The sequence below is a fragment of the Passer domesticus genome, chromosome 6 (genome assembly GCF_036417665.1).
Source record: "Passer domesticus isolate bPasDom1 chromosome 6, bPasDom1.hap1, whole genome shotgun sequence".
Taxonomy (NCBI): domain Eukaryota; kingdom Metazoa; phylum Chordata; class Aves; order Passeriformes; family Passeridae; genus Passer; species Passer domesticus.
In genome coordinates this window covers 35,451,922-35,474,991 of record NC_087479.1, presented here as the reverse complement: position 1 = coordinate 35,474,991, position 23,070 = coordinate 35,451,922, and the positions used below count along the sequence as shown (strand labels likewise).

General features: G+C 42.8%; 1 protein-coding gene and 1 long non-coding RNA gene across 14 annotated transcripts in view; one reads left to right on the top strand and one right to left on the bottom strand.

The window, feature by feature from the left end:
• Positions 1 to 23,070, bottom strand: part of RGS6 (regulator of G protein signaling 6) — a 260,910-nt gene that overhangs the window by 40,633 nt on the left and 197,207 nt on the right. For all 11 annotated transcript variants that reach the window (XM_064424434.1, XM_064424436.1, XM_064424439.1 and 8 more), the window contains 7 exons: positions 21,064 to 21,145; positions 20,468 to 20,542; positions 19,032 to 19,130; positions 17,933 to 17,994; positions 13,429 to 13,539; positions 10,065 to 10,190; positions 1,937 to 2,123 (listed from right to left, as the gene is read on the bottom strand). In XM_064424434.1, coding sequence (XP_064280504.1) covers positions 1,937 to 2,123; positions 10,065 to 10,190; positions 13,429 to 13,539; positions 17,933 to 17,994; positions 19,032 to 19,130; positions 20,468 to 20,542; positions 21,064 to 21,145 — 742 coding nt within the window. The remainder of the gene's footprint in view (positions 1 to 1,936; positions 2,124 to 10,064; positions 10,191 to 13,428; positions 13,540 to 17,932; positions 17,995 to 19,031; positions 19,131 to 20,467; positions 20,543 to 21,063; positions 21,146 to 23,070) is intronic.
• LOC135303114 (uncharacterized) lies at positions 6,542 to 21,147 on the top strand. 3 transcript variants are annotated; one of them, XR_010364641.1, is made up of 4 exons: positions 6,542 to 6,735; positions 8,908 to 9,017; positions 13,798 to 13,910; positions 17,716 to 21,147. It is a non-coding gene; the product is annotated as an uncharacterized LOC135303114 (long non-coding RNA). The 3 variants fall into 3 exon arrangements; XR_010364642.1 differs by lacking the exon at positions 6,542 to 6,735 and adding an exon at positions 8,119 to 8,603; XR_010364640.1 differs by lacking the exon at positions 6,542 to 6,735 and having other exon boundaries at positions 8,821 to 9,017.

Genomic DNA, 23,070 nt, shown 5'->3' with positions numbered 1-23,070 from the left:
GTCCCTAGGAATGTGGGATGTGTGGGAGCTCCCATGGACTCCTGGTGCCAGGGTGCTAAGATAAAGCAGCTGCTGCAGATTCATGGATGAGAGCCTCTGTGGTGGCAGGGCTGACCTGTGAGAAACACCACAGCAGGTCCTGGGAGATTTACAGCACCCTGGGGCAATCTGCATTGTCTCCCATGAAGTGAATGTACAAACAAAAACTTCCCTTCTCCAGGATGAGCCAGTAAAAACTCTACTGGGCACTGCACCCTTCAGCAATGTCCTGCTTCTTCCTGCCTGTGTCACAATGCCTTCTCAGCTATCCAGTCAAGCAGTCACAAACAGTTTGCTTGGCCTTTGGAGAGCTACCAGAAGCCCACTGCCCAAGAAGGTAATTGGGTTCGCCTTCCACACTGTGCTATCCTCTCCTGAGGATTCAATAGATTCAATCTCCAAGATAACCATAGCTGGTCCTTGAAGGTCTACCTTTGCCTCATATTTCTGTGTCCATGAACTATAACAGATGAATTGAAGAGATCTGTCAGTGTAAAAATCCACTGAAATAAAATTAACCCAAGGAGCTAAAATTTCAGTCTAGCTGCCAGGGCTCCAGCTTGATTGTATCAACTCCCCTTTGAATGGCAATTACATTGTGAACTGATCAGTTCAAGGCTAAATCCTCCATGTCTTCTTCTAATTAAATACTCATGATCTAAACATTTGTCCTATTCTTAGTACTTCTACTTATCAATTTAATCAATTCTCCCATTATTCACCTATCTACTTTAGCCTGTATTTTCCCATCATCATTTTGTTCAGGTGATGCGTGCAATTCTTTTTCACTACAACTGCCAAGCAAAGAATATATCTCATCCAGAATGTCTTCACACTCCTGTATCTCTCAGCTTTAGAAAGGGCATTTAAGTTGGCTGATATTCTTAGGGGACTGCCTTGTAACTTCATGTACATTCCTTCTATGCTGACCCCAAGGAGCAAGATTGCATTCAGGAAAATAGAGTATTTGATGCTGGTTTGAAAAATTCATTGCCTAACCTTGTATAAGTGGTCCACAACATCTCCCCTGAGATGAAAGTATTTTGTTAGTGGAGTATTTTGAAGAATTGCCTTTGAATGTCAATTAAAAAAAATCCCCAAACCCTGGAATTCTTTTCATTTGCTGTTGGTTTTACTATATCTTGTGATAAAATGATTATGAGGAGAATGTCTTTTAATTTGTGTCCCCAGTAATATTTGCCAAATGATCCCTTCTTCATTTTTCTTTTTTAAAAATTAGAAAATTATGTTTTCACTTTCCAGAAGGTTATGCAGCTTTACCCTTGCTTATAGCAGTTTTTCTCAAATTATCTGCTTTCCTCAAGGCATTTTCCATGTACAGTTTATCTGTAAAATTTCTCTGATAAATCTGGAGCCTTAGGAGGGAAGGATTAAGCTCACTGCATTGCCTACTATCCTATCATTACTCTAAGGTATTGTCTGGTGGACGTGTTGGAGGGAGCTGCTGCTTTTGGGGTTTGGCAGGAGGATATAATTAGGTATAAATAAATAAAATATAGAAAAAGTGTATTAGCCAGCATTTTGATATGACATTGGCCATTCTGTAACTATGCCAGACTTTAGTGACAGGTAGCACAGACAGACAAGCTGAACTGTATAGCACTTTTTCATCTGTGCTTTCTCTGAGACATAGCTCCAGCTTGCAGCACCTTGCAGCTTGTAGATTTTGGAACATTTGTTCCCAGAGGAGCCTTAGCCTGTTATGACAGATAGAGTCAATGAAAATATAATTTACCCAGCTTGAACAGATATCCTTAAAGTCACTTCAAACTGTGCATCTTCTTTTTCTTACAAGTGAGCAATGACAATGTGATAGTGGAATATCATATTAAAACAGAGTTTCATTAGCAGTAGTTCCATAAAACCAAAAACTAACCTGTGCATCTTCATATGTATATCTTCCTGGGTCTTTGACATTTTGGCTTGTTTTCTCATAGCTGTGGGAATCCAGGTTAATAGCACTTTGGGCCCCAGGAGCTAGAAACTCTTGCCAGATTTCTTCCACTCTCGTGGTCACATCCTGTAAAGGTCTCTTCTTGAGATCTTGGACAGCCAACCAAAACCTGTACTAGGCAAAATTAAAAGGGCAGAAAAGAGAAAAAGATAGAAATCTAGGTAAGATTTTGTGAATAAGCCTAGGCAAAGTCCTAAAACAGATATAGAACCTAATCCTGCATCTATTAGAATTCACAGAAGACTCCATTTTAGCATGATTTCAAGGGGAAGGGGTGATGTACTTTACACCATCCCCTTATATTGTGGCTAAGATCAGGACACTGACTTTAAGAAGTGATACATTCTTAGTCAAACTGCCCCTGCAGAAGTGTCATATTAGGCAGGCAAACAGGAAACCTCCAGAGCTATGCAGCTGGAGGAGAGAAGCAGGCTCTGCCTCCCACAGCCCTACTGCAATGTGCTGGTCATTCCTGCCTGCAGGATTGGTCATCCACAGGGGATGTAAAATGAAGAACAAACTTAACATTCATATAATTTCCAGTGTGAAGTTGTAGCAATGCCACTTAGAGATTTTTTTTTTCCACTTGTAAACTGACCAGCATTCAGATGGATGCCATGAGAAAAGATGACTCTTGTCATGCCATACTCCAATTTTACAGTGGTGTTTTCTTGATTAGGCTATGCTTACAGACTAAAGCAAGTTCATAAACACTGAGAAGATAATCCCTTTGATAACTAAGGACATAATCCATATCTCGATCTGTGAAAACAAAGACCACAGAATATTTTGCAAGAGTGACATGCATGTCTTTTGTCTTTTATCCTAGGAAAAAGAAAATACATTTTTTTGGTGATGCTAGTTTTATTTATTGCTGAGAGAGATATGCTCTTTCAGCTGATTAATTCAGAAGATGCATGGTGCCCAGTAGCCTTTTGTTTTGGTCAACTCTATCTTCCAGCAAGAAGGTATTTCTGAAGGTCATCTGCCCTGAGTACCTGGGCCCTGCAACCTGGTTGAGCAAGCACAACAGGGCTCTGCAGGGAGTGCTGAGGCTACAGGGCAAACAGGTACTGAAGGCGCCTTTGCAGCCACCTGCAATAGCCAGCTCTTTCCTACCCCCTGGCAAAGGTGCCCATTGTCCACGGTGACAAGGAGGGCAGGGCTCACCCTGGCTGTCCCTGCCCTGCTCTTATGCACTTCCTCTGCTGGGCAGACTGTGCAGAGGGGACAGGGATTGTTTGAGTCACTGCTTGTTCAGGGCATCCGCAAGAGCTGCACAACTTGGAAAATCCTGTGTCTTCCTTATAAACCAGTTGAACTGTAACTGAAGTCCTCATTTCTCATTTCAAATGATTCAGTGGTTTCAGTGTGCTGCCACTAAGGTAAATATTCCTCCATGGTGCAGGGAGAGAGATAGAGTCGGTCCCAAACAAAAATCCTGATGGCAGTGAGGGTGGACAGCAGCCTGGTGACTCCTGTGCTGTTCCTGACCCTCTCTTCCTTAATGGCTGCAGGCAGTACCTAAACACCCTGGAATCAGTGGTGTTATTGCAAGCAAATGAGACTGCTACTCCATTTAGCCTGGTATCCTCCCTGTGATAGAGGCAAAAAGTCGATTTGGGGAGAAAATTACATCCACATGACATGCAAGGCCAGGCTAAATCCTCCTTGCCTGTCTGCTGCTTCTTCCTGACCATCAGGGGGGCTTCATGCCACAGCCCCGACTCACCCAAGCCACTTGATGATACTCCTTCATATGGTTTTCCCATTTTCTTGGCAGGCTCAGTAAAAAAGAATGAGGTACACTCCAACACTACATCAGTACCTATAGAGTCACATACGTGTGGTTCTAACAAGGTGACATTTGATTTTATGAACTGAAATAGAGTATCTGGGGTTGGTGGAGGAGTGTGCATGGTTGGTCCTTTTCCATCTTTGAGAGTTTAAGTGCACCTGATATCCTGCCTTGTCATTTGAGCAGTGACACCCCCACTTATCACATGCATGCAGAGAGTAAAGGGTGGCACTCACAGTGCAGTAATCTGCTGCCATATGTGGCTTCCGTTATTTGAAAATACTTTATCATTCAATTTCAGATTTAATAGGAACATGTGAATGCAGAAAAGGCATAGGGAGAAAAGATGCTAATCATTCCAGAGTAGCTGGGACACTTCAGACAAACACTTGGCTAGAGAGAACCTTTTCTTCTGGCTTATCTTCTGCCCCTGGAGCCAGGGAGGCGGGCTGGGAAAGCACACTTGTGAGGGAACTGGGAACGCTGTGAAGTGACAGCTTGCCAGAACAGGAGCACCATCCATTTTAATAACCATTTGGCTCAATCTGAAAACCAACCAACCAGACCAACCTGACAGTAACAAGAACAAGCTCTTTTTACTGCAAGCAATTGTAAATTCATGCCCAAGGCTGGATGTCCTCTTCAAGGCAAAGGGGAGTTTTGTCTTGGTAAAAATTTCAAAGCTATTCACTATAGCTGGCATCTGAAAATCAAGTAACATCAAAGAGGGGTACCCAGCCCCACAGACTTCAATTCCAAGGCAAATTCTCTGCCACAAGGAATCATCCTGAAGCCAACACATAAGCAGAGCTTCCTATGGGATTTACAGCATTTACAACAGAGAAGCAGGTATTTCTACTTAGGAAAGGAGCTGACATACAATAACTGTGCTGGAAATTCTGCTCAATTATAAAGTGCAAATGGACTCCCTGAATCACTCCTGCAATTTCTGAAGCACAAGCCCAGCCACAAGTTCACAAGGAGTGAGGTGAAAATCCTGCATTGCCCCCTCTCTTTCTGTAGGAGACAGATGTCCAACAGACACCTTTGCACAGGGCAGGGGAGAAGGGAGAACTCCTTGTGTGTCCTCTCCACAGGTGCCCTTTAAAGAGAGCAGAACTGGCACAGGGACTGTCTGCACAGAGGGAACAGCAGCATTGATCACAGGTTCTTTGTCCTTTATAAAACAGCATGTAAGGACTGGAGAAGGCTGATAATATGGTGTCCTAAAGCGTCAGTGGCAAAAACCATTTCAGCCTCATCCAGCTTGTAATTAAACTGCTGTCACTGGCAGAAGATATCCCACAATGGCATTTGTCCTCCACAGCTCCCCCAAGGCGCAGAGAGCTCCTGGACCTCAGCATGCGTGCTCTGCCTCCCTGCAGGGCACTGCAGAGGTGCTTGGTCAATGCTGTTCAAACATGTCCCCCAGTGAAAAAGCTATTGAGGAAAGACAGGGTGAGTAGCAGGGGAGTGGTCGTTTCTGTGGTACACTGTAAAACAAAAACTAATTTAAAATCCTGATCAGGAGGCAAAATATGGATTACTCCAGAAACAATAGTCAAGATAAGGGCAGTGCTGTATCCCCATCATGGGGGTGGACACAATACCCCTCGCTTGACAGCGAATTCATCAAGTGACTATCTCAGGTCGGAATCCAAGCACACTTCTCTCCTTGCCTCAGTAGCTCCATGCCAGAATTCCATGCTCTGGCAGCCTCACATATCTAACCATTCACAAACCTTCTTCCATTCACCAAGAACTATCTTTGAACATCTCAGCCAGGAAATGAATGAAACAAATTGATAAAAATCAAAATGCATTTCAGACAGGGGCAATATTCACATCTTTGTGTTGTTTAATGGTCAGATCTTTGGCTTGGTGAGCTCGGCATGGCCAAGACCAACAAAAATCTGTCCGTGGTGAGCAAGCCGGGGGCAGCCAGATGCTGCAAAGCTGCACGCTGGGGCACTGGGGACCTGCCAGGGAGACCGCAGTGCCGCTGGGGACGGGGCAAGCGGCCCGCAGGCCTCCCCCTCACCGCCCTTCCTCCCCTCCCCTCCCACGCTGTGCACGTCGGCGTCCAGGGTGCAAGTCCCTCCTTCTGCTGACGGTCCTTGCAGTGCTGTGGGGCAGGAAAGCCCTTGTGTCGCTGCCGCGGGGCAGCGCCCGCCGGCCGTGCGCAGGGCCCGCCGAGCGGCCCTGCCCGGGCCCGCTGAGGGGCCCGCGCAGCGCGGGGCAACCGCGCCGCCTGCCGGCAGCGCCCGGCACTGCCCGGGCCGCCCGCCCCATCCCGGCACTGCCCCATCCCGGCACTGCCCCATCCCGGCACTGCCCCATCCCGGCACTGCCCCATCCCGGCACTGCCCCATCCCGGCACTGCCCCATCCCGGCACTGCCCCATCCCGGCACTGCCCCATCCCGGCACTGCCCCATCCCGGCACTGCCCCATCCCGGCACTGCCCCATCCCGGCACTGCCCCATCCCGGCACTGCCCCATCCCGGCACTGCCCCATCCCGGCACTGCCCGGGCCGCCCGCCCCATCCCGGCACTGGCCCGCACCGCCCGGCACTGGCCCGCACCGCCCGGCACTGGCCCGCACCGCCCGGCACTGGCCCGCACCGCCCGGCACTGGCCCGCACCGCCCGGCACTGGCCCGCACCGCCCGGCACTGGCCCGCACCGCCCGGCACTGGCCCGCACCATCCCGGCACTGCCCGCACCGGCACTACCTCAGAACTGCAGGAGGAACGTTCTTTATTTAGGGAGCACGGGGCTTTGGGGCGGCTCGATGTGTTTACTGCATATATGAGCTCTCCTCACTGCCCGAACTTCTCCTTTCTTGATGAAAACTGAGGGGGAAAAAACCTGGCAGCAAGTTTCAACCATTAGGAGTCATGTAGGATATAAACACTTCCTGCAGGTAAAACTCCTTTCCCGCGATCTCCATGTTCAACATCTGCTCACAAGCAGTACGGCCCGGGGCACCTGCCTCCATGCACTGCCAGCTCCACAGTGCATTCCCACAAAGTGTCACATGTTTCCCACTGAGGTCTATAAACAGGTGTGCAGCCTCCTTTCCCTTCGGGTGAAATTCCCATGTCCCATATTCCCACTTTGCTGATTCCAGCTGACACTCTTTAAAGTTAGGGGGGAAAAAAATTCAATCCACCAGCTAAATGAACATCTCACAATCTCAAGATGTCTCAGAAGGTTCCCAGGTCATAAAAAATGTATAATAACTCTCTGATGCCCTTTCTTTTCTTATCCTTTCTTATTTATTTTGTTTTAAATTTGGCGTTTTATCAGCTATATTTTGGCTACTTCACAAATCACCCGAGTCAAAAAAAATTGTAGATGAAAGATAACAACAGAGAGGAGAAAGAAAACAGAGCAAGAAAGAGTTAAAATAAAAACAGAGAGAAATATAACCAACTGACTGGCTTTCCTGCTCCCACATAAATAATGGACAGCCAATAAATAAGTAAGTTACAGGGCTCAGAGGAGCCCAGGAGACTGGTGGACAAGATCCTGCAAGTTTATTAGAACACAGACACACAGCTGGAAGGTGATCTGGGAGGTCATCGAGTCTAGTCTGCTGCTATCTCTGGCAGTGCCTCACCCAAGACCCCACAGGGACCAATTTTTCTCAGCTAGGAAGAGATGGAAATACCCCACCACCATCAGCCCTGTGATTTGGGAGCTGAGCCACAAGGTATAAGAGCAGAATTTGGTCCCCTTGCTGTATTACGAAATTACATTCATTTCAAGGCATTCTCGAGCACACACTTCACAAAATCTTTTCTAGTGCTACCATGAATTTCTAGGTTTTACAGCAGTCAATTTCTTAGATCTGCCTTAAATTCAACATAGAGACCTATAGGGCTCCCACCCACGTTAATCCTAAGGATACTCCCAAGATCCTACTGACACTCCCAAGAGATAGCACATCCCTGCTGCAACAGTTCCAAGATGTCTGGGTAGTTACTGGAAGAGAGTCCTGAGAAGATTAACTTTTGTTAATCTGAATGTTACTTTTCTAGCAAGGTGCTAAGTGCTGTGTTCTCAGAAAATTTCTTACACCTTCCCAGGGTTTGGGTGGGATGTATCTCACTTAACTGTAGTTGCCTGCCATGGACTCATTTGAATCAGTCTCTCCAAGTTTATGATAACAAGACACAGGCGCTTTCTAGTGTAGTTTAGGTGCTTTTAGTTTTGTTTCCACTTAAAGCTGAAACAAATCCTTCTCAGGTGATTCACCGACTCCTCTCTCTCCAGAAGGATACTTGATAAAAAGAAAGCATGGGCTTAGCTGTCAAGCTTAGGTGAGGCAGATCCCAACTTTGCTGTTGAGTGTAACTTAGATTTTGCTTGCATGTCTAAGCATCCAGCAGTTGCTTTTTTTAATGGTACATACTCCAAGTGAGAATTAAGGAGCTTTCTCTGCCTCACCTGAACCCTTCTTCTCTCTAGCATTACTGCTAATAATTCACTCTATTCTGGTTTTCTTCATTAATATTTCTGCCTTTGCATCCTTTTAGTTAAAGCTTTAAGCAGGCTTGCTAATGTATCCAATATGAGATAATAATACCACATAAGCCAATACCATCATAATGATACCATAAGATTGATAGCAAAGTTCCCATACTAAGAATGATGCCAATGTCTTCCACAAAGGAGGTAGGATTTAACCTATGCCAGCCCACTGATTTTGCCACTTCCCTTCACTACATCTCAAAATCAAAGAGAATGTGCATCAGCAGGAGGAGCAGCTACGACTGACCAAGGAAGGTACAAGTTTGCCTCCTCATAATCAAACTTTCTCTATCTGTTTGAGTAGGATGAACATGGAGGACAGACGCTAGTCATAAAACCTGCTGGATTTCATTAGCACAACTCCAGATTAATTTCAGAGCACTAATTTGAAGAGTATTTTAATACAGTATATTAATTTTGCACTTCATCACTACAATTTAATTGCAAATGAGTGCTGCTGTACATAACTGCAGTAAGCATATGCAAGTTCAGTACCTGTTTAGCAATAAAATTTCAAGCTCATTTGTGTAATTAGTAACACTCCCTTGTTTTCTTACAGGTTATCTTTCAGATTTTTCAAAACAATAAAGTGCATTGAGTTTTCACTGCTTTGCTGCTGGCATGCTTTCTCTACTTCTCCTTGGACAGGGAAACCTGATAAATAGGATGGTAAGTTCCAATGCCATTAAAAATCACTTTCTGGGGAATTCCTCTTTCAGATCTTGCAGGCTAGCCAACTGCACAACAGTGACAATTGTTCACATGCTTTAGTAATGTATTTTATTTTCTAAGTGAAATAGAATGAAAAACCATAACTAAAAAAGGCTGTGCAGTCAGGTTCATATCTACTGTAAAAAGAGAACACCAAGCCTACTCACTATGACCAAAGGCCAAAGCCAGACTGACTGTGTGATTCCTGACAGCAGATTTCCTCAGCCCAAGAGCAGGCACAGTTCTGCCAGTAAACCTGCAATCTTCTCTGGCCTTCCCTGCAAATGCTTACTCAGTCTTCTGGAACACAACTGCCCCAAAAAACCCCCACAAGAACCTGTCCTTTTACTCACCCTCGTGCTGAGACACAACCACAGCACCACAACAGCACCTCTGTAGTGTAACAGTAAAAAAGTGGGGTTTACCGGCTCTCAGCCTGATGAAGGATGATGTGCATATCTACATAATGTTTCATAATAGAAGTTTTGACTTCTTCACAACTTGAGAAGTCAGATACTCAGAACCCCCACACAGAGAGTCCTGTTAAGGTGAGACAAGCTGTTGGATAGTCAGCACATGCCACAATTAAAAGTAGTTGTTGGAAACCTGACTGCAACTAAGAACTGCCAAGTTCTTAGCCACATGATGTCCATAGTGTTTCCCTCAAAAAAGCCCTGCCACACAGACACACACAATATAGAAATCCTAAATCTTGTTAGGGGGCTCAGGAGTGATGTGCTGCATCTCATCACATCATGCAAGTCTGCAAGCCCTTGCATGCAGAAGACACCTGACAACACTGGCTCTGCTAAACACTGCTTCTGAGATTACTCACATAGGTCTAGTATGGGCGTCTGTAGCAGCGCTATGGGTCAAACCCTGCCATTCTCATCCTTATTCAAATGGGTGTTTTTAGCAGTTCAAGACACACCAAACAGTGCATTTCACCTATGCAAGAGCATAGGACCAGGCCCATTCATTTAGTCAAGTCAGAAAAGGTTTCACCTGAGGTTTTCTGAGCTGAATTCTGATTCCAAGAAACGAAGGAACTGGTCTCGTCCTATGGGGTCCTTCAGCACCTCATCCATGGAGAAACCCCATCTCTTCACACGCTGCTGACTAGGTTCTTTGCTGTTTGGAGAGAGAAGGGGAAAAACAGATGGAATGTGCATCTCTGCCTGCTGTCCGAGCAGCTGCTGCTGTTTCTGCTAAGTGAAGGGAGGAAAATTATTAGATGAGATGTTGTTTTTTTCTCAAGATTTTTCAGAAATACAAGTTAGCAAATAACAAAGAAACCTATAAAGACCAGGATCATCATTAAAGCAACTGGAGGACTTTAAACCATTACATCATTTGACTCATTAAAGGACACTAATTGGGTGCTACATACATGGTGAAATAAGAGAGAATGATATGATTTTCAGAGCAATTTCTGGTGGGTTTCATTTGGAAGAGCAGCATCCCATGCCTAAATGATTATTCATTATGTACTTCTTGCATATCTGCTCAAATGTACCTTAGGATTTCTTATGCATCAAGACAAAAATTTCCCAGCAATGTTCCCTGGGTCACTGGTGAGCTCCAGAGCATTTCCTTGTGTTCCACACAGTACTGCCTGGTCACTTGGAACTGGCTTCGGATTTTCAGATCCACATTTGCATTAGAAAAGCAGTTCCACTAAGAAGCAGTGCAGGCAAAGTATCTAAAATGATTACTGGTTTGTGGTCTTTCATTTTTTAGTGCCTCTGATTTTTGCATGCCTAAGTCTCAGAAGACTAAAAAGCATCTTCCTCCTACTCTCCATGATAATCAGACTTTCATTTTGTGTCTCAGCTGGGATACTGAGATGCAGAGGCACCCAAAATCACCAGCAACCTTTCTCCTTAATTATTTCTTAACAGACCCAAACTTACATAAGCTGTTGTTTGAATTGCCAGACATGTTGCAGAGACGCCTATGGGCAGAGGAGGTGCCTGGGAATCACAACGAGGATCCTATGAGACAGCCTGCATCAGAGCGTAATCTGGGCTCACAAAGTGCTTGAAAGCTTCTGGTGTGATGGCGTCATACTATGAGACAACCATTAGAGCACAGCTCAGCTGCTCACATTTGTGACAGCAGAGCCATTGTTAACAGTACATATCTATTAAACTATGTGTCTCGTCATGTCCACAGCGATTCCTAATCATGGAGCCTTAGGGGACAGTGGCGATCTGTGCTGAAGACAAATAAGCCAAAGGGGTAAATAAAATGTCTGCTTTCATTTTCTCTTGATGTAAAGGCTAAGCAAAATTGATAGGCATGTCCTCACTCGAGGAGCAGCACAGTCGGGATGGCTCCTCCTGCGCTCCCTCAGGAGCCAGAGTGCTGCAGACAAAGGTGCAGATCCAGCCTACCTGTTACGTGAACCAGCCTAGACATCGGACACAAAAGCCATGCTTGTGCAGAGCCATGCACAATCTAAGCTCAGGGAATTTCCTGCTGAATCCAGAGATCTGTACCTGCTCTTCTTGCAGCTTCACAATGTTGTGGCACACACACAAAAAAGGCCAAAGTGCTGTCTAAAACGGAATGCTTTCCGTGACATTTCCTGAGTCCTGACTGCCATGGAGGATGAACTCTAGTGGCACGGGGCTGCCCATACTCAGCAGCCAGCCTTGCCACTGGCAGTGAGAGCTCTTTGTTTTCCTGCACAAGGGCTCTGCCCTCCTAGCTGAGAAAACAGCTTTGCAACACAAGGGGATCTTGGGGATCATTTAATTATTCATGCAAGTTGCAACTAGATGCAGATGCAGTTAGTTTTTTTACAATAGAGAATAAAATGGAAAAACATAGCTGTTTGTTTTTCCATCTTCTCACACTACAGCTTTCTCTTTTTCATCTGCAGGAAAATCACCTTCCTTAACTCTGAAATCATAGCAGAAGCCAAGCATTTATTTTAAATTCCTATAAGGCTGTGACATCAGGTTAACTGTATTCTTCAGGGACACAGACATATTTTCTGGGATTTGCAACTACGTCAACAGATGCTGAAATAATGGATGCCTGGATTACCTTGTGGGTGAGGGCTTCTACAAAGCAGTATTTTGCAAGGGCTGTATCTGGTACTAGTCCTACTAGGGAGGATGGAGAAAATGAGAGAAACTAGCTAAAAAAAATAACAAATAATAAAATTATGGGAAGAGGGGCAGAGGTTAGGAAAATAATGGATTTCTGTAGGTGAAAACAACTTTCACATCCCAAACTACTTGGTTTTTAAACGGGGAAAAATCTTGTCCTTTTCCTGGAACACTGATTCCCTATGAATCAGTTTTATTGGGCCAATAACATCTCTAAATTATAATTCAAGAACACACAAGATTAGATTTGGCATTCTCTAATTAAAGATTTGCTGAAGTGAACTCCAAATTCAGATTTAGTGCCAAATGGCAGCAACTAAACACTGGAGAAGTTGCTGAGTCCTTACAATTGTTGGCCACAGGATGTGATTGAGTAGTGAAGGTAATATGGGGCATGGGTGTTCCATTCAAATTTGCTGAGGGAGCTGTTAGGCATAGTGGCAGGCAGGACAATTCGAGCCCCTTTAGGAAAATTGTGGATAGCCTGTGAGGGCAAAAGACACACAGGCCAGACTTCCCTTGCACCAGCATCACATGGGCAAAACATGATCTCTATTGCAGTGTTCTGCTTGTTTGTTTTGGGGTTTTTTTTTTTAGAAACTCTCTGAGATGCAAGGCATTTAATGTCCTACAGACTTTTCCTCGCTTTTTCCATCTATTTGACATCATAACAGAGACAAGCCAGCGTGTTCACCAACAGATGAGGCCCAAACTCACCCTATCAACCTATTACAATTCTGACCTGCCAAGTCTCACACATCATACATGAGCTACACTCTTCTGGCTCCTGTGCCAAACTCACTCTGCACAGCAGCAATGGCCACCACTTATAACTCATCCCATTTTCCAGCAGCATCTTTCATGGGATTCCATGGTAGGAGCAGAGCTGGAGCATTGCAGCTGGGAAGAGCAGGCTCCCAAGAGTCAAATAAGATGTGCTGGAACACATCTTATTTGCTAAGTTTGCCTTAGCAGTATCCTACCGCTTTAGGCTCCTAGACCTGAGTCTGGGCATGTGTTTGACAGGTATGAGGACATCCATTACCTGAGTTAGAGAGTCACATACATCAAGCCATATGGAAGTGGAAGGTCTGAATAATTCATAGATGCCAGTGATAAACTTTAGCTATGCTCTTGAATCTTGTAGTACAGACATACAACTTTCTTTTCAAACAGGGCAGTGTGAAGAGCATGCAAACAAATTGTCAAGACAACTCTCACATTAGTTAAAACCACCAATTAATTTTTACCTCATTTCAATGTCCCACAGTGCTGCATCATCACTTATCCAGGGATTGGAAGGCTCAGCAGGAGTTATAAAGGGGTCATATTCCACATACTGCTCTGTGTAGGCTATTAAACTGGCAGGGAAAAAAAAAAGGAAAAAAAGAATAAAGGGTCTGAATGCTTAGTCACGTGTCAGAAAAGTACAGCTTTTCTTTTTATCCTGTTGGGTTGTTTTTTTTGGTGGTTTTGTTTTGGTTTTGTGTGTGCTTCTTTTTATTTATAGGGATTAGTCAGTTTCTCAGCAGTCACAGGAGACCCTTTTCCCAGGGATGATGCATGCAAGGATTTCTCTGCAAACACCCACCAGCTCACTGCAGTATTTTCCTCAACAGCAGCATTTTCCACAAACTTGTCTGTGTTGAGATGCCCCCAAAAAACCTGATGAGGCAACAAACTGGATTGCTATGGCAGGACTTCCCCCAGAGAGCCATGGGAAGAGTATGAAGTATGTATCATCCTGATCATTTGCTGCATGTTACTATTTACTCTCATCTTTTTCATTTTTGCAAACTTTTGCACCCACATAAATTTATGCACTATGAGAAACTCACCTAAACAGGGTCAAGGGCTGCAGCTAAGAATATGCTTAAATCTTTGGAGGATCATAATCCTAAACATCAAAGCTTTGCATATAGATAATTTTTTAGTTATGTTGGTATAGTATTTAGTCTAACAGCACTATTGTAAAATACTTCAACAGTAATAATTAACTTAGAGAACAGTAAATAATATGCACATTGGAAAAACTCCTGGCCTTTACACTGGCTTGCTTCATGGTGAGTCAGTTAAGGCATATAGCCTCTCATCCTCACTAGGATGAGAATCAAAGAGCTTTCTGGGGAAAGGACTGTGTCTGCTTGCATAAATGATTCAGGAATTCCACTGGGGTTGGGGCTAGGGGCGCATTTTTACAAAAGAAAGACAGCAAATATGAAATAAATCAAAAGACATTTCTTCTAGTCTGTATTGGAAATACTCTAAGGCACTTTATTTTTTTGCCTACATCTGCCAAGTAATTAACTAAGTTAATTATGTCTCATCATACTAAACACCCAATATACTTGCACTATGATTGTCCATGCTAAACTTTACCTCTGGTCCTCCACATCTCAAAAAGGCAGGCAAATGAAAAGACTCTGTGAAACAAAGAGTCATAAAAGGCAGAAAGTTTCCCTGAACTGTTCTATAGTAATTATTTCTTTTTGTTTGTCCTAGCTCTTATCATGAGGCATTAAAATCATACACTTTTGTAACCACAGCAGGTTCCCATTGCCCCTTAGGGCACTCGGGGCTGTCTCATCTCATTTCATTAATTACATTTCATGACTGCTGTGGGTCAAGGGTTGGAGGAGGGAGCAGCATCCAATTTCACAGAGCAGCAGCAGTCCCTTAGACATCAATGAAAGAGAGGTTTGGTTAAAAAAAGAAAAGAAAGCCAAAAAGGATCAATCAGGAGATATCTGCTGTGAAACCTGAATTGCTCCTAATAAAATAATAAGAAGGCATCAGAGGTGCTAATGCAAGTACCAGCAGAAAGGAAAGGGGGAAAAAACGAAAATGAAACAAGGGGGAATTTCTAAGCACATTTTGCTGATTCAGTATAATGGCAGCAGCAGAATCATTTCCTCATTGTCTAAAGCAGGCTACAGGCAGGGGACTGCTAAGGAAAAGCATTTTTGTCAAAATGCAAACCCGGCCTTTTGGGTGATAAACTGAATACCCAGTAGAAGAGGTGGTAGGAACAGTGGACTGAAGGGTGCAGAGCTTGCCTTGAGAACCCAACTGTCTCTCAATCAAAGGGGCCTGCTGAGCCTTCACAGGAACTTTGATGAGAAGCTGAAAGGATAGCTTTTCATCAGATTTTCATCTAGGGAACTGAGATTGCTTCTGTTAGGAAGATACTCACTTTTCCCCAGCCATTTCGGTGATGCCATGTCTAATGAAATAGTACTAACACTGCACAATGCAGTCAGGGAAAACAATAGGTAGAATATATTGATAGTTTTGCTCAACAGTTCTCAAAGCTCAGTGGTTAAAACTGACAGTGCACAGGTCCCAAGTGGGGAGAAAGGATGTGGAAGAAAGACAGTTTCCAAGGTGTGTGGAGCAGCTGAGGGATGCCTGTTCCCACAGTTGGTACAGATCTGCTCCTGGAAGCAGAACAGGGAGGAAGGGAAAGAAAATCTTTAGCAGCGAGCATTTATCTCTCAGAAGCTGCAGATATCCTTTGGAGAGCCTTCCTCTTCTGACAGACAAGAGCTATCCCAAGAATAGCGTGAATTAATATAAAATAAATACAATTAATCTATTACTATCGAAAACAATTTATATCTTATTCCTATAACTTGTTTACCCTAGTGCTTCCTGATTTATCTGCTCCTTGTTACTTCCCTCATCCTCTCTGAAAGTGCTCTTGTACTATATTGAAAAATTGGCAGATGGTGCCACAGTCAGGCTTGACTGTTGAAGGCAGCATGCCAGGGAGTCATCTCCTGTACCCTGATCTGCCCCACTGTCACCTAAACTGTCCTGAGAGCAGGGTCCAGCCTGAAAATGGACATGATAATAACAGCATCTCCTTACACAGCAAGTTTGTTCCCAGCGCTTGTAATCAGTGTTTTCATGGGGCTTTCAAAGCTGCACAGGTTTTTTTTTCAGGCAATTGTGCAAGTCAGGTCATTCATGTTCATTCCTCCTCACCAGTCCCTACCCCTGCAAAGCCACTGGACCCATCAGCTCCTGTGCTTCCCTCCTACCTGCTCTGCAATGCTCCACATCCAGGCTGCACTTCCCACCACTCTCCACACCAAGTCCTGGGACTCTCAAATCAATATTGCCAATATTCAAATCAGTATTCAAAGTCATCACGTGACCAAACACCTCCTCACAAGAGATACAGATCACAACCATGATTTTCATTCTTTATAATTATTAATAATTATTTAGAAATATAAGGTTCTTCACATAGAGGGTGTCTGGGCTCTGGAACAGCCTCCCCAGGGAAGCAGTCCTGGCACTAATCCTGCCAGAGTTCAAGAAGTGTTTGGTCAATGCTCTCAGGCACATGGTGTGATTCTTGGGGCTCTTTCTCCTGTGCAGAGCCAGGGGTTGGACTTGATGATCCTGGTGGATCCCCTCCAACTCAGCTTATTCTGTAATTTGACTGTTCTCATTTGATTTGCTTTTCTCCTGGTTATTATTTTGCACAAGTTTTGATAGCAACATTTTCTTCTCCAACTTGAGAGCAATTAAAAAAGAAAAAAAAAAGGAAACCCCTTTCAAACCAGATAAATTATTACTGTCTCAGTATATTAAGGTCATTGTAAATAAATTCAGTACAATAACTTTTTTTAAAAGTACATGCTCTTAATTGAAAAGATCCAAAAGCCCAAAACATAAATATAAATGGGCACATTTTAATCATACAATGTATTGCATGCAGGATTTCAGGGAGCCTCTGAATATTTTCTCTTTAATTGGACACATTTTCATTTTAATTGCTAAACTTGATGAGCCAATAAGAACTTACATTGGGCCTCTCACCATTTAATTTACCTGGTTTAGTACACGCATGCTAACTACAGGTGCAGGCACTGCAAAGCACATTTCATGGGGTATTCCCGTTTTGCTTTGCTGAAATAAAAACTCTATCATTTCTCTAGAAGGAACTAGCCCTTATCCTATCCTTCACATTTAACACAGTTTTGCTTTAAAAGTCATATCACTGAAGAACATGGCTATCCCTACCTGCATCTCAGTGACTACCCTGCAAATGTGCATAACTTATAAGTACCTAAGAAAATGAGCTCTCATACTCAATTAAATTTGAGCTTGTTCTTCACCTATTCATACTTTTCTACCAAAACTAAATATTCTGCAAGTCAAATTGTGCCTTGATTTGCTTCTTAGAAATCCAGTCCTTAAAACACTGCCTTGAGTAGTCCAGGTACAACCCCAGTAGTTCTCCAAGGGTTTCATACACACGTAAGTGGAAGCAGGAACTGGTCCTACAACCCCAGTATGAACAGAGACGTGAACACCATGTGCAACAAATGCCAACACAGCTCCTTCCCCAGGGCTGTGCCAGACTAACGAGAGATAAGCACTGAGAGTTCAGCCAAAAAGGGAAAAAAGGGTATTTTCAAATTGAGAAAGGAATTACTTTTCTAAAAATAAACCACAGGGTAGTGAAGGGGTGAGAAGCAAGTCACACAAGGGTTTTTTCTTTTGTTAATGCTTCTTTTTTGCAGTATTACAGGTCCTGATTTCTCACCTAGTTTTGCTCAGTGGCAGAAGAGTGAGTACAGAAGTGTCAGCAGACAGGCAGCAAGGTCTGGTCAAGGAAGGGAAAGGATTGATGCACAGAAAGGGGGTAAAGCCTTTGCACTTTGCTGCCTGCTCTGTTTCTAGAAATGCCAAACTGGAGCTGAGGAAAGAATGGGAAATCATCAAAATGGGGACACTCACCTTTCTGCTACTTTGGACATCTTTAAACAATGTCTCTCTATCTGCATGTTCAGAAAAGTTATCTAAGGAGAGAGATGACAAGGACATTAACAATTTATGAGTTCTGCAGCATGCACTGACAATATCCCAACACATTATTGATTTCTCTTTCCAAACAGCTTGAAAGTTACTCAGAAGGAAATGGGACCCTTCCCTAGGTATCAGAAACTTATTAACTGCTTCCAATAGCAGATTCCATTGCCAAAGGCAAAGCCCCAGGGGAAGCTTCAGAAGACATAACTGAAAGTAGAAAAGACACATACGTGGGGCCAAGGTTCCTAGACTACTCGGAGTACAATATGATCTCCTTTTTCCAAACACACTCTGCTCTCCCATTCCTCTTACTGACTGGCATCACAAGACCAGTAAGATTTTACAGCACACTTTCATTCTGCTATGAACCAGTTCTTCAGCCTATTATAAAAAAGCTCAAGAAATGTAGCATCCAGGTTTAGTTCACAAGACCACCCAAAAACTGGTTGCCTAAGAAATTTGTTTAAAGCTGCATTAGGAAAATGCTGATCCAGTGATTCCTGTTTGTCTTTCAGTGAGGGCTGCTTGTTGCAGCAAAGTAATTTTGAGGGAGAGCTCTTTGTGCCAGTGCAAGGACATGTGAGTTGGCTGGTCATTCCTTGGCATGATTGTCCAAATAACTTTTTCCTAGTTTCCTAAAAGCTCTGACTGTACAGTTTAACAGTCATGCACTAAACGATGCCTTTCCTCACCACTCATCCCCAGCCTGTGCCCAGTACACTGGCCTTTGTCACTGTCCACTTTACAGACATCCTCAGTGAACTGGAATTATTGCCTTATTGTCTCTGTCTGGTCCACAGACAATAAAAGTAGTTTCAAAGGTCAGTGTTACTCATAATACATATCACCATACAACTGCTCAATGAATACTTACTAATACTTTACATAAGTGAGAATCAAGGATAAGTGTGTGAAGATCAAGGGCAGGTAAAGCATACAATTGGTTTTGCTGGTATCTCAGTAACTTTCTAGGCTTTTTTTTCTGGGAGCAGTTCTCAGAAGAGTTGCCATGCAGCCACCTGCTTACCTGCTTCCGGAAATCCTCTTTTGTCGTTTTGCGCACCGGTTGGGAGGGCAGGTGTACAGGGCTTTGGGGCTGAGACTCCTCTGTAACCCCATACACTGACTGGGAGGAACCAAGGAACAAAACAAAGGATTACAGCATTTCTCTGTTACACAACGAGGAACAGTGCAGTATGCAAAGCAGTAAGGTATCAAGCCAGCAATTTCCTACTGTTTATACCCACACAGGTAAATAATTATTCAGCCCTGAGCAAAATTTACAGATCAGACCTTTCTTGCTGATGCCTGCACTTAGAAGGCCTGTAGGCATGTTAAGAGGAGAGTTTGTTTTAAATGTTTAAATGATAATTTTTAGGAGCTCTGAAGGCTGCGTGCACTAACACTTGCACAGGATGAACACTGGGATCTGTCACTGGGGGGGACAAAGTGGTAAAAGAAAACATTTGAACCTAATTCTATGCTGCTGTCTTTCACTTGATTTAATTTCTTGATGTAAAACTACATATTGAAGAAAGTGCTTAACTAGGTCAAGTCAATAGGTCACATGAACTTCTCTAAACAAAAACCTGCAGACTGACCTGTAGCCATTCATTTTCGGGACAGACACCTGCACTGAAACTAATACCATTTGCCCTTTCATGTAGTGCTTTTGCTTTTCAGTAAAACTTCTAATAGACATGTGAATAGCTCTGCTGCAGTTTAATTACTTATGGATGTTCAGGAGTCTAGTGTTCTGTCCAAAAATATAACAAGTGATGAGATAAGAAGAAACAGCCTTAAGCTGTGCCAAGAGAGGCTTAGATATTAGGAAAAAAAATTCTTCTCTGAAATGGTTATCAAGCACTGGAACAAGGCTGCCCAGAGAAGTTTTTGAGTCACCATCCTTGAAACTATTTAAAAGACAGGAGCATGGTTTAGTGAAGGACTTGGTTAGGTTAAGGTTTTGAGTCACTGATCTTAATGGTTTTCTTCAATCTAATTGATTGTATGAATTCATATACATAGAAGAGCTCAAACTTGCTGGAAGTGAAAGACACCCAAGTTGCTAATGATCCAGCCTTTGAAATGATTAAGGCAGGTAAACATCTCATTATCTGTGCCCAAATAATTTCTTAAAAAGGGACCTGGGTATTTTTGCCAATTCATTTTAATTTTATGGCACTGCAGAGCCATCAGACATTTGGGACATAGAGATCCTTAATGCCCTTCTCAGCTCCACCCATCAAGTTAGTACAACTTTGCTGGTAAAACTGAAACAATAAATTCACCAAGGAGAACAAAACAGAACTCGTACTAACAAAACACTTTTGTTTTTTGTTCCTCCTGGGCAAGTCTCATATACAGTAGGTGTCAAGTATGATTTACATTAAAATAAAACAAAAACAGTGAACCAAACCAACTCCAAACAAGCAAAAACCAAAACCAGGAACTCAAACTGACCTTTTTCACTTTTTGTGGGTTTTTCATACGGCGACATTTTCTGATGTCCATTTCTGTGGTGTTCACACAGCCTGGCTGAAAAGAGATGGTAATTGTGTTATTCCTCTGTTAAGAATCTTCATCCTACCTTACCTTTATAAATATATGATTAGATATTTTCCAAAACTCTTTCTTGAGGTTTGTGCCCCATAAATTACTCTTGCTAAATAAGAGAGTGCATATGCCCAAGGATGCCATGTCAGCATTCAATCCACTTACTCCTAACTTTGGCACCAAAAGGAAATACCTAACAGGGGGGAGCTTTTGCTAGGAAGTCTGAGACACACTGAATAAGCTGCTTTTCTTTCATAAGCCCAGTAAATAATTTTCCAAAGTTTGTATTTTTCACATATTTCCAAATCAACAGTTCCATAGGTACAGAAGTTCAGAATATCATAAATAATCTTGCAGACACTTGGTGCGTTTTGAACGAGTCACCACGAGGAAAATCCATGTGGTGACTGTAAGGGCAATGTTTTTCTGCATAAAACATTTACTAGTAATAAAACTTTTCCTGTCAAAACCTGGAAAGTCTCTTCATTCAAAAATAGTCTTACCACAGGCCTGTGCACATCCCAGAATGCTCTTTCCTGGCTGTCCAAAATCTTTCTTTCTGTTTTATCCTTTTTCCTGTCGATTCTGAAAACAAAAACATAACTGAGTATGAGTCAATGTACAAGTCATGCTTTTTCTTCTTTGATATAATTCCTAACTGTGGTTCTTAACCCCAAGACAAAAAATTTCAGAAATGCACTTTTTTTGTACATTGATGTCACACTTGAACTTGCAAGGGCACATGCCATGAACAAAATAACACTGGCATTTACTCCAACATGGGTCAAAAGAGATTTTTCTATTGATGTGGAAAAATTTAACAGCTGTTTTTCATCTGGTGAGGAAAACTTTTCCTGGTACCCTGTTCCTGTACTCTGATTTGACAGGCTGGGAAAGTTTGTAGTTTTGTCTGTGTAAGGAGACCTACCAGGAATCAGGGGAGGAAAACTGATGTTTATGAGCAGCGCTCCCCAGAAAAAGACCAAATTCTCCACATCACTAGCTGATTTTCCCCTTGGAAGGCAAAGATGGGAAACAAGTTCTGGCACAAGCTCTGTCCCCACAGAAAGCCAGAGCAGCTGCTTTACTGCGCTGAGGACAGCCAGCCCAAAACTGCTTTTCAGAGTGAGTCCTTTACACCTGGCCAAAGGGGAAGGTGAAGCTTATTCCAATCTTACACCACACAGCACACACAGATTGAAGGGACTCTTTGGAGGCTTCATGAATTCTCTCAATCAACACTTGCTGCTCAACCCAGTTTGTCAGCTCCTATCTTCAGACTTACTGATAACCCAGTATTTCACATTTTAAACTGTGAAGACCCAAAGCAGCTAGATGCTCTATGGCTGCAGTTTTTGAAGCAATGTGGGTATAGCAATGGGAATCCTGTGTGCAAACAAAAATGTGGAAAACAAAGCAAAATTGGTAAGCAGGAGGAATGTTTTCAGGTTTTTTTCTTCTCCCTTGTCTAGTTAACTTAAACTTTTAGTTAACTGTGAATTACTATGTGAATTCTATCCCTGCCTGTCTGGAAATCTGAAGACTGAACCATCACATGAACTGTGAACCAAGAAGCTGAAACTCGCCAGCAAAAAAAGTTGATAGTGGCCAGTTCATGCTTATGCTTCAAAGAAAACAGAATGAAGAAAAGATGAGTAACTAACAGTGATCACGAGTCTGATATTTACATTTCTTTCTTAGGTGATAATTATATGTTTTTGACAGAATGCAGACTTTTGTTTTGACTTACACTTTTTTTTTAATCTTGGCAATAGCCTTTAAGTAACTGAAAGTACAATTGCTATCCTAAGTTCTAATTTTCTCTTCCAAATGGAACACTGCTATTCTGGTTGGGAAAAAATCCTTTAATTACCCTGCAGTTTAAAAGATAATTACTATATATTTAAATGGTACATAATTGCAATGTTATTAAGCAAAGAATTTATCAAAATTCCAAAGGGTTAATCAAAGATAGAGACATATACCTCAAGACACACCTTCAAGAAATGATATTCCTTAACTTTTTAGCATCTAATACTGAAAGTGCAAATTCCTTCCAATGGAACCATTTTGGTACTGGTGTTCTCATGTGTCATCTTCACCAACCTTTCCATTTTATAAGTGACAATGACATGCACAAAATGGACACTCAAGAGTTTTACATATTAGCTTGTAGACAATCGTACACAAACCCTAGACCATATCCATTTACTAGCAGTAATGAAAACACACTCAAAATATAAAGAGGCTTCACACTTCTTTCACAAGGGAAGATGAGAAAATGAGAAGAAATACCTGTTGTAAATACCACCCTCATAATCACATGGAAGTGACAGTATTTTTAGACTCAGAAATACTCTGCAAGCATAGAGTAACAGACAGATGACAAAATCCTGTTCTTTCCATTCATACAAAACAAAAATACTCCACAAATGTAGAAGCGCAATGGGCTTGTGAATTACCCAAGGTCCCATGGTGAATACTGGCTTAGGAGCTCCAGACCAGTGTTT